At 43.0% G+C, this 16431-nt stretch overlaps 1 protein-coding gene across 1 annotated transcript in view; it reads right to left on the reverse strand.

Moving 5' to 3' along the window:
• The window catches only part of DDX10 (DEAD-box helicase 10), a 168454-nt gene that overhangs the window by 132435 nt on the left and 19588 nt on the right, over window positions 1-16431 (reverse strand). Inside the window, exon 10 of the mRNA XM_035114420.2 lies at window positions 495-596. Coding sequence (XP_034970311.2) covers window positions 495-596 — 102 coding nt within the window. The remainder of the gene's footprint in view (window positions 1-494; window positions 597-16431) is intronic.

Consider the following 16431-nt stretch of genomic DNA (forward strand, 5'->3'; position numbering starts at 1 on the left):
CACACCCAGTGAACCGTGGTTAATCTTAATTATGGTGTTTTTTTTGGGGGGGGGGGTGGAAGGAAGTCTAATTCAAGCCACATAGTTAATAACAACAACAACCAGGGCCTTTTTGTGACAGTACTCACCAGTACAACACCTTCCCTGGGGCTGCTTAAGAAAGACCTGTGTGCTCCCAGGGAAGGTAGAAGCAAAGGAATCCAGACCACATATCATCAGTGGGCCTGAGAGGACTCTGCCACTCTACATTTTACAGAATGTAAGCATTTTAAAATTGTAAACTGCCTTGGGTGCCTTGGCAGAAAAGTGTTGTGTAAATGCAATAAATAAGACAATAATGCATAATAGCAGCAACTTTCCCCCCCTTTTGCTGTCCATGGCTGCTATTTTGTGCAGGCCCCCTTGGCACCTTTATCAATAAATGAGTACTGGCACCTCGTTTTCACAAAAAAAGCACTGATTTTTTTTATTAAAAAAAGAGCTGAAGAATTTACTTGATGTTGTTGATGGGAACTTTCTTCTGTGACAGCTGCTGCATCATTCCCTTTTCCTCCGAAGAAAGCAGCACAAGGAGAGCTTCCCCACCTTCTTTGTACCTAAGAAAGGAATTAGAAAACAAAATGTTTCCTGATTAGGTTTCCAGATGGTAAATAAAAACTGACAGACTCTTCTAAGGGCCAAACCAAACGTGGCATTAATTGCATCTTCACATCTAATGTGCAGGTTGCTGTTTTTCTTTAAAATGCAAAAAAGGGGCTTTTTCTCAAGGTGGTGGCAGAAGAAGAAAGCATTCAATTCCTCCATCACACCAGCTGGGATCCCCAGAGTTTTCCACCCTGGCCAGCAGAAGCTATTTGCATCCCAACATGAGTTTACAGGCTACAGGCAGGTAAAGCATGACAGAGACCCAAGAGACACGGATCAGTGTCTTAGTTAAGCCTATCAAACATCAGGCACACACCTTTTGAAGAGCCGAGCTGGAATGACTATTCTCGCAAGTTACATCCCGAGCTTTGGGATTGGGCAAGCAACAGGGGAGGCAGTAGAAGACAGGAGTGCCTGGCGTGCTATGGTCCATGGGGTCACGAAGAGTCGGACATGACTAAACGACTAAACAACAACAACAACAAGCAACAGGGTATTCCTCCATAAAAGGCACACACAGTTTGCTCACACTGTTGCTTCCATGTCCTTGGAGACAGAGGTGGAATTATCCCCAAATGCTTCCCCTGAAAGGGAAGGCTCTCCGCCGATAGTGGGAATTTTGAGAAATGATATATAATGAATTGAAAACAATGTTTAAATTAACCTTTTCTATAAAAAATACCCCGAAGCTTTTCTTTTCAGAATTTTAGGTGCCAAAATCCCAATGGAGCAGAAAAGGCTATTTATGTATGCGACCACAACTGCTCAGATGTTAATGGCTCAGAGATGGAAAGAAGACAATGTCCCTACCAGGGAAGAATGGCAGATTAAGTTGATGGATTATGCCGAACTGGCAAAAATGACCAGAAGAATCAGAAATCAGGAAGACCAAAATTTTAATAGGGAATGGGGGAAATCTATATTTTATCTTAAAAACCATTGTAAACAGCTAAAATCATTAGTAGAATTAGAAGAACACTTGTAGTTTCTCTTCCTGCTTTGGATCAAATCTATGCCTCCAGGTGCTATAAGAAAGCTGCAGATATTGTGCAGGATAGTGTGCACCCTGGAAATGATCTCTTTCAGTTTCTGCTTTCTGGAAGGAGGTATAGGGTTATAAAGACCAGAACAAGCCATCTGAGAAATAGCTTCTATCCAAGAGTGATTTCGGTTTTGAACGCAGCGAAAGGCAGTCTGTGAGGGAGGGTCTGTATTCAGTTGTGGGGCATCTGAGTTTTAGGGGGTAAATCAGGAGGGGTATTAAGAGTTTTTAGGGGGTTAATTATGTATAGCGGGATGGGAAGTAAGTCAATATGCATTTTTTGGATAGAAGGCTGGTGGTTGTTGTAAGTTTGATGTAGATTTTCAATTTCGTTGTTCTGCATGGGACGGTGACAATAAAGATTATCGTACCGTATCGTATCATATCGTTTAATGTTCAATGTTAGATATAATGGAAATGTAAAAGATTTGGATTCTTATAGCGGGAGACAATGAAGTCATCTAGACTATGGTTACATAGCACTTGGGGTGTCTGGTATTGCAGAGATGAGACATTCTTCTGACAAACCACTACGCCCTGTTTCCAGATCTCCTGGCTCCCCATCCGCTGGGACCCTCCCCTAGGTTGGTCTCCTTCTGGGGTTCCCTAGTTCTCACCACCTCCAACCCAGAAGGACCTTTTCCTGGTTTGGCCTCCTCCAACTCCCCCAAGCTCCCCCTTTTCCTCCTTGTCACATGACCATCCATTCCCTCCTTACCAAACTGGGACTGGGAAAACAGCAAAATACCTTGCTGCTACCCAAGGCTTTGCACAACAAAACAGCATTTTTTGAGGTATGGAAAACAGCAAATCTCCAAAATATATGCTTGCTAGGGGCAAGCTGGGGACCACATTTGTGACTGAAGAATACAGGACAATTAGGAATGATGCCTTCCAAAACCACCCATTAAAAACTCACAAACCAAAGAGATTAGGGACACGGCTTCCTACAGAGATGGGGAACTTGTGGCCTTTCAGAAGTTGCTGGACTACAACTCCCATCCTCTTTGACCACTAGCCATGCTGACTAAGGTCTGCTGTGAGTTGAAAGTGCGACAACACCTGGAGAGTCACAGGTCCCCCCACCACTATTTTACAGAAATAACCTATAGACAACTTCCCACTCTTTGTGCAAAAGAGCAGCAGCTTTTGATTTTTACAAGTTTAGATCTCATGCCCCAGATTCTCTTCATTCAAAATTCTTCAAAAATTGCTGTTAGCGAAGTTTTGATATATGCAAAATATGTGTATGTAAAATTGAGTAATTGTCCTATCCGTTAAGCAGCAGGCGGTGAGCCTAACCATTTTCAAGTATAGTTTGCTACCAAGCTACACCATAACCTGGTAAGTGGAGGCAGGCAAGAACCATACACGCTTGAGGCTTGTACCTGTTCATTCTTACAATTATGTATTTTATTATTTGTGGCTACTTTCGAATCAGACCTCGGTCTTTGAGGATCATTTCACACATTACAGAGCAGCGATCTAAAATTTGCCATAAGTGTTCATGGAAGAGTGAGCAGTCGATTCCAGCCCACAGCATAACTTTTAAAATGTGAACACCAACAACCATGAACTCTCATATGCACCCAACAAAATTATGGAAATAAAGCAATAAAGGCAAGTGTGCAACTGAATCGCACAAACATTCAGAACCACCATAAGGACAATGCATTTTATGCTACACAGCATTTCAAATATCAGCTGCTGCATCCACACATTTGAGCTTTAAGTCTCCCCTTAAAGTATGCATTAAAAATATAGAATGTGTGAGGAAGCCCTGAAACAGTTGGACAAAAATACATTAGCATAACTTTCCAAAAATGAAAGCTAACTACTGCTGTCCTCTAGTGGCATTGTATTCCATTATATTATATTATATTATATTATATTATATTATATTATATTATATTATATTATATTATATCACACATGATCAAAATAGGCTTCATGGGCTGGAGGAAGGCACATGAGCAACAAGATAATCAGATTTGGGGTGACGAGTGTATCTTTAAAGATGTTTCTGCATGAAGACACTCCACAGAATGTTAATGGTAACTTGTCTAGAGAAAAATGGTCGAAATCTATGAATATTTATAAGAACTCAGTGGAAACCTTATTGGGGGATTTTATTTTTAAACACTACCTAGCATTCTCATTTTCTTTAAAATGTCAGAAGGCTAGGCGGAAATTTTGCTACCATTTTTAAAGCAGAATTATTCCCCAACGACTGAAGCTGTGACATAGCTTTCAAACTAGCCCCAAACCAGAATGAGTATGGAATGCAAGCAAAAAAAGGTTCACTTTTTCCCTACTTTTATCATTTTGGACCAATCATATTATGACAGAGCTTTGTTCACCTTTGAAGTGGACAGGCTTTCGGAACAGGATTGCAGCCATGCTAATCTAAACAGGTTAGGCATCAAACGATGTCCGGCTGCTCTTTGGGGTGTACAGTGGTACCTCTGGATGCGAACGGGATCCATTCTGGAGCCCCGTTCGCAACCTGAGCAGTGCGCAACCTGAAGCGCTGAATCTGTGCATGCTTGCTGCACAATTCTGCGCATGCGCGAATCACCGAACCCGGAAGTAAGCCGTTCTGGTACTCCTGGGTTCCGTGCGTTCGTATCCCGTGATGTACGCAACCCGCAGCGAACGTAACCAGAGGTATGACTGTATATATATATATATATATATATATATATATATATATATATATATATATATATATATGATCAATAACCCTTGCCTACATTTGTAGACTATCCTTTGGTGTGTGGCAAAAATTACTACTACTGAGACAACACAAAAGCCAACAAGCACTATTTGCGTGCTGTACCTAATGCAAGCCATAACCATGGTTTGGGTTTTTAAACCATGTTTAGCACAAAACGTGGTCAGGCTGATGTCTGAATAGAGCCACGATTTTTTTGATCAACCCATTATCCATATCATAAAGAAAAAGAAAAGTATTTCCTTAGATTTGAAAACTAAAGTATTCAAAGTGTGCATAGTGCCTGTGAGCAGAGAACTGGACCATAACACAGAAACACAAACAGCTTAAGAACAACATAGCATGAGTCATGGATGCAGTGGAAAAGGCTGTGAAGTCAAAACGGACATGTGCAGGACATGTGGCACTCAGACCCTACAACTGTAAAAGACCAGGTGGACGACCACCTGTGCGATGGGTGGACAATTTAAAACTAACAGTGGAGTTTACATGGATGAAGGAAGTCACCCAGAGTGGCTGGGGCAATCCAGTCAGCTGGATGGATATTTATTATTATTATTATTATTATTATTATTATTATTATTATTAGTGAGAACCTGAAGAAGTATACAGTGGTACCTTGGTACTACAGTAGAACGTCTTGGCTCCCGAACAAATCGGCTGCCGAACGCCGCAAACCCAGAAGTAAGTGTTCCGGTTTGCGAACATTTTTTGGAAGCCGAACATCCAATGCAGCTTCCGCTTGAGTGCAGGAAGCTCCTGCAGCCAATCAGAAGCCGTGCCTTGGTTTTCTAACGGTTTCGGGAGTCAAACGGACTCCCGGAACGGATTAAGTTCAAGAACCAAGGCACCACTGTATATCCAAAGATGGACGTTGGGCGCTGCAAAAGAGGGAAAAGAAGAATTCGTCCCATGAGGTTTTGGAGAAGATTAAATGAGAGGCCAGTGTACGCTTTCCTGAGCTCCCTTCTGAGAAAGGTGGGATACAAATGCCAAACACTACTCCTTCAGGAAATGTTTAGGACATTTTCTATTTTAGCCAAGTTTTCACACAGCACTAATAATTTGATTTCAGACTTAGAATAGTATCTGTCCATTCTATTTTAATTACTGCGAGCACGCAGGTTCCTAATTAGGTAAGGTATTTAACTTGGCTTTCGTTCTACGCAGTTATGCACTCTCACGGCTCTCGAAACTTTCTAATTATCTCTAACCTCATTAACGGCCACTAAAACTGTCGATATAATTTTTATGAAGTTTTTGAAAGTCTACACCACAACCTCGCTCACTAATTTCTAGTGGATTAAAGAGATGCAGTCTGGTATTTGGAGCATTTAGACTCGGATGAAGAGCCCGCCCCGCCCCCCAACCCTACCCTGCAAAATAAATGAAGAGGTGCAATCCAGGCTGCTCAATATTTCAATGACACTTAAGGATGTTTAATATTATTTGGCTTCTGTTGAGCAATTAACCTCTCTGACATCATGCTTTTAATTGAAAACCCATATGCATAGGAAAATATGGAGAGGGGGAAGCCAAGCATACTCTCATTTATTTTAGAGTTCATCTTGTCTCGAGCCCTGTCGGGGAGTGAAGAGTGTCAGTATTGGAACACAAAGACATAAAAAAAGCCAAAAACTGGCCTAGGGTGCGGCAACGGGCTGCACTGAGCCAAATCTGGTGTTCAGCTGCCAACTCTGAAGCAAGGGGAAATTTACTGAAGAAGTTGTAGCTGTGCCCATGTTCTGTGCCTGATGAGGGATTGGAGGGGAAAACTCTGGTTTATCACCCCTGATTAGCTGCTGACCATGGGGATTTGTTGCACAATCATTATCAAGTCAACAAAATAAGATCTAGGACAATGACTAGATTGTATTTCATCATTTCAAAGCAAAAGTAGTCACGTTTCTTCTCCATAGACCAGTACTGGCAAATCGGCAGCCTCTAGAGCAGGCATAGGCAACCTTGGCTCTCCAGATGTTTTGGAACTACGACTCCCATGATCCCTAGCTAACAGGGCCAGTGGTCGGGGATCATGGGAGTTGTAGTTCCAAAACATCTGGAGAGCCAAGGTTGCCTATGCCTGCTCTAGATGTTGTGGGACTACCATAGCTGCCAAGTCTCCCGTTTTTCGCGGGAAACCCCCAGATTTTAATCTGTTTCCCTCTGCTATCCCGAATAGAAAAAAATCCCGTAAATCCCCCGATTTCCTACCTGCCAGGGAGGCTCCTTCTGCACATGTCTGGACATGCGCAGAACCGATTTCGGGTGCTCCTCTGCCCATGTCTGGGCACCGGAAATTGGGCAGAGCGGCACCGGAAGTCGCTTCTACGCATGTCCAGCCATGCGTAGAAGCAACTTCCGGTGCTGCGCCGCTGCTGATCCCGGATTTTTCAACGGGAGACTTGGCAGCTATGGTTGTGGGACTACAAACTCCCATGGTAGTCCAACAACATCTGGATGGCCACAGACACCCCATCCCTGCTGGAATCTTTGTTGTAACCTAAGCTCCCACCTCCCCACCCCCACCCTCCAAGCACAGCTTAATCCAATTAAGTCTATAACTAACCACACCAATTCTATTTAAATATTACAACATCAATTAGGGCTTTCTCAACTTCCTTACTACCATCCTTTGCCATTGATTTGCTCTGTTCTTCTCAACATCCCATCTGACGAAGCATTTCTACAAATAGTTTGTTCGCTATTTTTCATTTAGTTGGTCCTAATAAAAATATACTACTGTTATAGATTCCAACCCGGCCACCTCAAAAAATGGGGAAATCGTCCAAACATTACAGATGCCATGTAGATGACTGCTTACAAGACTCAAACATATGTCCATGTATTTCTCCTGCAATACTACACTTTATGTTTGGTAATTGTTTTTAAAATTGTCAATGGAGTTCGTAAATTTAAAAAAAGATGGAGAAATAAAGTAATCCAAAATTTTTGTCACATTCACACAGATGTTTTAAAATGGCTCCATATTGAACAGGGACTGATGTATGCATGCAAATCAACACTGTGAAGTTGTGACCATATTTTTCAATAGGCCGCTTCCTTTAAATGGTCTTGTCCCCCCAAGGCCATTTCAGCTCACAAAGGCAGCAACTCATGTTTGGTGGCCTTTTATCAATCATATGATAAGTGATTCACACAAAAACTGTATCCCGATACATCATTTATGTATATGGAACAACTCATAAGCTTTCTTCTACCTGCTTAAGTCAATTATACTGTAAATCTTTCTGTGGCTTATGACTGATATGTCTTTATATAATGAAAAAGATAAAATGTAGCTTTGTTTTGATTTTGTAAATCCATGTACTTGTCGATTCTTTGGGGCATGTTTTCCTCTTTTTCTTTCAAATTTTCTTCTACTTTTTGCTGTGAAACAGGGTTCCCCAAACTTGGGCCTCCAGCTGTTTTTGGACTACAATTCCCATCATCCCTGACCACTGGGTCCTGCCAGATGGGAGTCGTAGTCCAGAAAACAGCTGGAGACCAAAGTTTGGGAAACTCTGCTCTAAAACGTAATGGTATAAGTAATATGTATTGAAACTTGTTAAAAATATATATAATAAAGAGAATTTCTTTTTTAAAAGCTGGAGCTATTATGTGATATGCTTTCATGGGCTCATCTGTGTGCTTGAATCCACACTTACGCCATAATAAATGTGTGGGTCTTTAAGGTGCTGCAAGGAATTTTCTTGTATTTGATGCATGGGGACTAACCTAGCTATGTCTCTGGAAATAAAATCTGAAAGTCTCAAACGCACTCCTTTCCATCAAAATTCTGATACTTAGAAAGCTTGTTTGATCCTCTTGTCAACCCGTTTTAGACACACACACACACACACACACACACACACACACACACACACACACACACACCTACAATCAAAGAACAGCAGCAAACACATACCACAGCAGCACTGCGTGAATATATTTCTCAGTATTTCTTTTCAAATGCAATTCAGAGGTCAGAAACATGAGGTCGAAGGAAATCAAAAGCAGTTTTCTTTGACAGAAGTGGATTCTGTAATACAGGGATGGTGGGAGCTCTGGGATGGGGAACTGGATTTAGCTGACCTCTTCCAACCCCCAGGGCCATTTTGACAGGTGAGCAGACCCACCAAACCACAAGTCACCTAACGTCATCAGGACAGCAGGTGAAACACCTTTCTCTGCCTGGGGGTTTCTGAAACCAAAAACATTTGTGCAAAGGCCCAGCGGCTCGCAAGCATGGTGTGGTATCTGAAGAAGTGTGCATGCACACAAAAGCTCATACCTATGACAAACTTAGTTGGTCTCTAAGGTGCTACTGGAAGGAATTTATTTATTTATTTTTTGTTTCGACTACATCAGACCAACACGGCTACCTACCTGTAACAAGCATGGCCAATCAGCTAATCAGTCTGCAAACTCCACTGTTAGCAGGGAGCCCCATCTTTACCTGCCACAGACAGACCTGACATCAGCCTGGGAACAGCTTCACAGGCCAAATTAGGACTCATGCCACAGCCCACATTCGACTTTCCCATTACGGATGATATGGAAGAGGCAGGGGTACTTTGTAAACACCATACCGGAGAATTCGACATTCTCCAGCTGCAAAAAATCTGCATCGTTTTTTATTTTTATTTATTTGGTTGCAATGTCAATCATTTGTCCCAAGGTCTGATATGTCTGGAATTTTATGGTTATTACTCTGGGTAGGGGTTTTTTAGGTGTTGTGACTGCCATCTTGTAAAAGACTCCTGTGTTCCTCGGCTGAAGGCTGGTATGGACATTCAATAAATAAAATAACAAATTAATAAATAAAAATATGTGTTACATTAATTGTTAATGAATAATGTGTTAAGACTACAATTTTTCTGCAAAGCACTTTGAGCACAGATTTGCTTACGGACTTTGCGGTATATAAATAGATTGGCATGGACAAAAATACAGTATCTGACCCAGGGAAGGCATGGGAAGTAAGGCTGATGCCTAAAACATGATGTTAGCAGAGAGAGGGCAATGATCCATTGTGAGCTGTGGGAGATAGCCAGCCCAGCGTTCGCCCTGCAATCGCAGGCCAATGACGTTTCATTCAGGAATGCGATGTGCTCGGTTGCTGCTGTAATTCTCTGTAATATGAAACGTCCTTACTATGTCTGTATCTGTGTGCCGTGGCTCTTACAGCCGAGAGGAAGCATCTCTCGGCTGGGGAGTTTACCTTAAAATAAACATCTGAGTTTTAATGAGAAGTCACCAAAAGTAATTTCTAGACACTGAAGCTGAATTACTTTTCTAGCTGCGCATCAAGCTCTGCAAATTAGAACTGGAAATAAAGGTTTCTGAAGTTTTAGCAGAGGAAAATGCCACGGAGCATACTGAGCGAACTGGCACACACTCTAGGCGGCTTACAGCAGAAAAATGAAATAAAATAATCGATTAAACATTAAAAGCCTCCCTAAACAGGGCTGCCTTCAGATGTCTTCTAAAACTCTGGTAGCTGTTTTTTCTTTGACATCTGATGGGAGGGCGTTCCACAGGGCGGGCACCACCACTGAGAAGGCCCTCTGCCTGGTTCCCTGCAACTTGGCTTCTCGCAACGAGGGAACCGCCAGAAGGCCCTCAGTACTGGACCTCCGTGTCCGGGCAGAACAATGGGGGTGGAGATGCTCCTTCAGGTATACTGGACCGAGGCCATTTAGGGCTTTAAAGGTCAGCACTAACACTTTGAACTGTGCTCGGAAACGTACTGGGAGCCAATGTAGATCTTTCAAGACCGGTGTTATGTGGTCTCGGCGGCCCCTCCCAGTCACCAGTCTAGCTGCCGCATTCTGGATTAGTTGTAGTTTCCGGGTCACCTTCAGAGGTAGCCCCACGTAGAGCGCATTGCAGTACTCCAAGCGAGAGAGAACTAGAGCATGTACCACTCTGGCTAGACAGTCTGTGGGCAGGTAGGGTCTCAGCCTGTGTGCCAGATGGAGCTGATAGACAGCTGCCCTGGACACAGAATTGACCTGTGCCTCCATGGACAGCTGTGAGTCCAAAATGACTCCCAGGCTGCACACCTGGTCCTTCAGGGGCACAGCTACCCCATTCAGGACCAGGAAGTCCTCCACACCTGCCCGCCTCCTGTCCCCCAAAAACAGCACTTCTGTCTCGTCAGGATTCAACCTCAATCTGTTACTTTCAAGATACTTTCACATCCATCAAGGCCACAATTAAGCCATACCTCTTGATTTCCTTCCTGGGTTACAGAGAGGCATTGGGGGTGGGGGAGGAAAAAGCCTCCGAAAGTATTGCCGTTTTGCTGACATTGATGGTAATTCCTCTTTATGGCTTTTCGTATTTGCTTCTGACATTTTTATGGTTCTGCTATTTGTGACAGATTGTATGATTTGTTCTGTAACTCTGTGCCTTGTTCCTTCCCGTAATGCCCTTCCGTCAAGTAGCCCAGCAGTTTATCGTTGTTGTTACATGATTAGTTTCAAGCTTTTTTTGTATCACAGGGTATAACTCCCATAATTGAATATAACTCTCATTTGGAATGGCTGGTGCAGGATGGTGTATATATTTATTGCATTTGTACACCACCCTCCATCCGTAGATCTCAGGGTGGTGCACAGAAAAATGATTGTCTGCTTTTTTTGTAAAATAAAAAAAATCCTTCAGTAGCACCTTAAAGACCAACTAAGTTAATAAGCTACTGAAGGAATTTTTTTATTTTACTTCGACCCAGACCAACACGGCTACCTACCTGCTTTTTTTGTATTTTGTTAATAGTATTTTTTAAAAAGCACCAAAAGAAAGAGGTCTATAATATGAGCCTCCTAGGACCTTTTGCGTACGATGAGGAAAGAAGCAAGAATGAGTAAATTAAATGCATCAGAGTGTATAAAATATTTCCCAAACGATTCTCTGTATTCTTTTGCACAACCCACAATAAATGCCAGGTCAGGTCTGGTCTATATCATGTGCTGTTTTGGAGCCCAAGTAACAAGACTATATTTGATATGGATAGACCAATAAATACTGCAGGTGTCTGCGCTTTTCGCTGAAAATTTTCGTCTTCTTACAAAATACCCAACAACATAGTTTAATGATGCCTTTAGAAATTCAATTTCACACCTCTAGCCTAGTTTTCCAAATTCTCCGGGGAGCCTCTGCTGTCACTCTGCTCTGCTGTCACAAGCACTAGAAGCTTAATAAATTAAATACAAGATTCTCAGTATCCTAACAAGCAACCGCAGAGTGCTTAAGAAACTGCAGCTGCTTATTTATCCCTGCAGACAACCTTCAGGAATAATGTTAACAAAAATAAGAGCCTACGGCTGCAATCCTGTGCCCACTTACTTGTGGACTAAGCTGACACGTGAGTAGGCATTTGGAATATTGCGCTGTAAACTGAACCGACTTGTTTCTAATTAGCTATGAAAGAGCAAACAATGATGAACACAATATTTAAATGCAAAGCAGATACTAATAATGGACCCACTGAAGGGTCTGGAAACAAGATTCAGAAGCAATGTTTACTGAAGCTAAGCAGCCAGGAACCTGCACAGTAATCCAAATGGCAGGCAACAGTCTCTCTCGCAGGAGCAATAAATAATTAAAAATCCAGGCAAAAAGTATACTTTTGCTACTAATGTGCTATATTGTTGTTGTTTAGTCGTTTAGTCGTGTCCGACTCTTCGTGACCCCATGGACCATAGCACGCCAGGCACTCCTGTCTTCCACTGCCTCCCGCAGTTTGGTCAAACTCATGTTCGTAGCTTCGAGAACACTGTCCAACCATCTTGTCCTCTGTCGTCCCCTTCTCCTAGTGCCCTCAATCTTTCCCAACATCAGGGTCTTTTCCAAGGATTCTTCTCTTCTCATGAGGTGGCCAAAGTATTGGAGCCTCAGCTTCAGGATCTGTCCTTCCAGGGAGCACTCAGGGCTGATTTCCTTAAGAATGGATAGGTTTGATCTTCTAGCAGTCCATGGGACTCTCAAGAGTCTCCTCCAGCACCATAATTCAAAAGCATCAATTCTTCGGCGATCAGCCTTCTTTATGGTCCAGCTCTCACTTCCATACATCACTACTGGGAAAACCATAGCTTTAACTATACGGACCTTTGTCGGCAAGGTGATGTCTCTGCTTTTTAAGATGCTGTCTAGGTTTGTCATTGCTTTTATCCCAAGAAGCAGGCGTCTTTTAATTTCGTGACTGCTGTCACCATCTGCAGTGATCAAGGAGCCCAAGAAAGTAAAATCTCTCACTGCCTCCATTTCTTCCCCTTCTATTTGCCAGGAGGTGATGGGACCGGTGGCCATGATCTTGGTTTTTTTGATGTTGAGCTTCAGACCATATCTTGCGCTCTCCTCTTTCACCCTCATTAAAAGGTTCTTTAATTTCTCCTCGCTTTCTGCCATCAAGGTTGTGTCATCTGCATATCTGAGGTTGTTGATATTTCTTCCGGCAATCTTAATTCCGGCTTGGGATTCATCTAGTCCAGCCTTTCGCATGATGAATTCTGCATATAAGTTAAATAAGCAGGGAGACAATATACAACCTTGTCGTACTCCTTTCCCAATTTTGAACCAATCAGTTGTTCCATATCCAGTTCTAACTGTAGCTTCTTGTCCCACATAGAGATTTCTCAGGAGACAGATAAGGTGATCAGGCACTCCCATTTCTTTAAGAACTTGCCATAGTTTGCTGTGGTCGACACAGTCAAAGGCTTTTGCATAGTCAATGAAGCAGAAGTAGACGTTTTTCTGGAACTCTCTAGCTTTCTCCATAATCCAGCGCATGTTTGCTATTTGGTCTCTGGTTCCTCTGCCCTTTCGAAATCCAGCTTGCACTTCTGGGAGTTCTCGGTCCACATACTGCCTAAGCCTGCCTTGTAGAATTTTGAGCATAACCTTGCTAGCGTGTGAAATGAGCGCAATTGTGCGGTAGTTGGAGCATTCTTTGGCACTTCCCTTCTTTGGAATTGGGATGTAGACTGATCTTCTCCAATCCTCTGGCCATTGCTGAGTTTTCCAAACTTGCTGGCATATTGGGTGTAGCACCTTAACAGCGTCATCTTTTAAAATTTTAAATAGTTCAGCTGGAATATCATCACTTCCACTGGCCTTGTTATTAGCAGTGCTTTCTAAGGCCCATTTGACTTCACTCTCCAAGATGTCTGGCTCAGGTCAGCAACCACACTACCTGGGGTGTACGAGACCTCCATATCTTTCTGGTATAATTCCTCTGTGTATTCTTGCCACCTCTTCTTGATGTCTTCTGCTTCTGTTAGGTCCTTACCACTTTTGTCCTTGATTATGGTAATCTTTGTACGAAATGTTCCTTTCATATCTCCAATTTTCTTGCACAGATCTCTGGTTTTCCCCATTCTATTGTTTTCCTCTATTTCTTTGCATTGCTCATTTAAGAAGACCCTCTTGTCTCTCCTTGCTGCTTTTTGGAAATCTGCATTCAGTTTCCTGTATCTTTCCCTATCTCCCTTGCATTTTGCTTGCCTCCTCTCCTCCGCTATTTGTAAGGCCTCGTTGGACAGCCATTTTGCTTTCTTGCATTTCCTTTTCCTTGGGATGGTTTTCGTTGCTGCCTCCTGTATAATGTTACGAGCCTCCATCCATAGTTCTTCAGGCACTCTGTCCACCAAATCTAAATCCTTAAACCTGTTCCTCACTTCCACTGTGTATTCATAAGGGATTTGATTCAGATTGTATCTTACTGGCCCAGTGGTTTTTCCTACTTTCTTCAGTTTAAGCTGGAATTTTGCTATAAGAAGCTGATGATCTGAGTTACAGTCAGCTCCAGGTCTTGTTTTTGCTGACTGTATAGAGCTTTTCCATCTTTGGCTGCAGAGAATATAATCAATCTGATTTCGATGCTGCCCATTTGGTGATATCCATGTGTAGAGTCGTCTCTTGTGTTGTTGGAATAGAGTGTTTGTGATGACCAGCTTGTTCTCTTGACAGAACTCTATTAGCCTTTGCCCTGCTTCATTTTGAACTCCAAGGCCAAACTTGCCAGTTGTTCCTTTTATCTCTTGATTCCCTACTTTAGCATTCCAATCCCCTGTAATGAGAAGAACATCCTTCTTTGGTGTCATTTCTAGAAGGTGTTGTAGGTCTTCATAGAATTGGTCAATTTCACTTTCTTCAGCACCGGTAGTTGGTGCATAAACTTGGATTACTGTGATGTTAAAAGGTCTGCCTTGGATTCGTATCGAGATCATTCTGTCATTTTTGAGATTGCATCCCATTACAGCTTTTGCCACTCTTTTGTTGACTATGAGGGCCACTCCATTTCTTCTACAGGATTCTTGCCCACAGTAGTAGATATGATAGTCACCCGAACTGAATTCGCCCATTCCCTTCCATTTTAGTTCACTGATGCCCAGGATGTCGATATTTATTCTTGTCATCTCATTTTTGACCACATCCAGCTTACCTCCATCCATGGTTCTTACATTCCAGGTTCCTATGCAATATTTTTCTTTACAGCATCGGACTTTCCTTTCGCTTCCAGGCATATCCGCAACTGAGCGTCCTTTCGGCTTTGGCCCAGCCGCTTCATCAGCTCTGAACCTACTTGTACTTGTCCTCCGCTCTTCCTCAGTAGCATGTTGGACGCCTTCCGACCTGAGGGGCTCATCTTCCAGCGTCATAACTTTTATATGCCTGTTGTCTTTGTCCATGGAGTTTTCTTGGCAGGGATACTGGAGTGGCTTGCCAGTTCCTTCTCCAGGTGGATCACGTTTAGTCAAAACTCTCCACTATGACCTGTCCATCTTGGGTGGCCCTGCATGGCATAGCTCATAGCTTCTCCGAGTTATTCAAGCCCCTTCGCCACGACAAGGCATTGATCCATGAAGGGGAATGTGCTATATTAAGGTATACTAACATATCAGATTTTCAGCCAAATTTAATATAGCCAGAGCAGGGGATTCTGAGACCTGAACATTGGAATCAGCTGTGCCCCCATGAGCTGTGAAAGTTCCTGTACAGTGGTACCTCGGTCTGCGACAGCAATCTGCTCCACAGAGACGGTCGCTCACCAAAGCGGTCGCTCGCTGAAGGCATGCTTCTGCGTGTGCGCGAAGCACCGATATAGCGCTTCTGCGCACATGCATGCTGTGCATATCGCTTCTGCGCATGCACGAGCTGCACAGATCGCGTCTGCGCATCCGACGCCGCGGAACACAGATGTAAACACTTCCGGGTCCGTGGCAGTCGCTTGCCGAGATAGGTGTAAACCGAGGTTTGACTGTAATTTAATCCATGGCTTTAAGAATATACGAACTGCTGGATACCCTGTTTCTCCGATAATAAGACATACACATAAAATAAGCCGTAGCAGGATTTCTAAGCATTTGCACAATATAAGCCATACCCTGAAAATAAGACATAGTGATAGGCGCAGTTCTGGAGGGCGCCAAGGAAAAGGCTAGGCTGGACATGTAATTAAAAAATAAAGCATCCCCTGAAAATAACCCACCATGTGTATGTGTGGTTTTTTTAGGAAAAATAAATATAAGACGGTGTCTTATTTTCGGAGAAACACGGTAGCACAGTTAATTTGAGCACAGTGCTGACAACGCCAAGGTTGCAGGTTCAATCCCCGGAAGGGCCAGCTGCATATTCCTGCTTTGCAGGGGTGTAGACTAGATCATTGTTTCCCAAACATGGGTCTCTAGCTATTTCTGGACTATAATTCCCATCATCCCTGACCTCTGGTCTTGCTAGCTAGGGATGATGGGAGCTGTAGTCCAAAAACAGTGTCCTTTCCAACTCTATGATTCTATGAGAAGAACATCCCTATTACATCTATACCAGCATCCTGTTATCACAGTGGCTGACCTATGGCATGCCCACAAAAACAGGACCAAAGTGCAAGAAAACTCTCCACTTGCAACTCCCAGCACCTGGTGCTCAGAGGGATTTATTGAAGGGATATATTGCCTCCAACAGTGAAGGTCCAACACAGGCATTGTGTAGCCTTTCCTCAATA

This window comes from Zootoca vivipara, chromosome 4, assembly GCF_963506605.1.
Source record: "Zootoca vivipara chromosome 4, rZooViv1.1, whole genome shotgun sequence".
Classification (NCBI taxonomy): domain Eukaryota; kingdom Metazoa; phylum Chordata; class Lepidosauria; order Squamata; family Lacertidae; genus Zootoca; species Zootoca vivipara.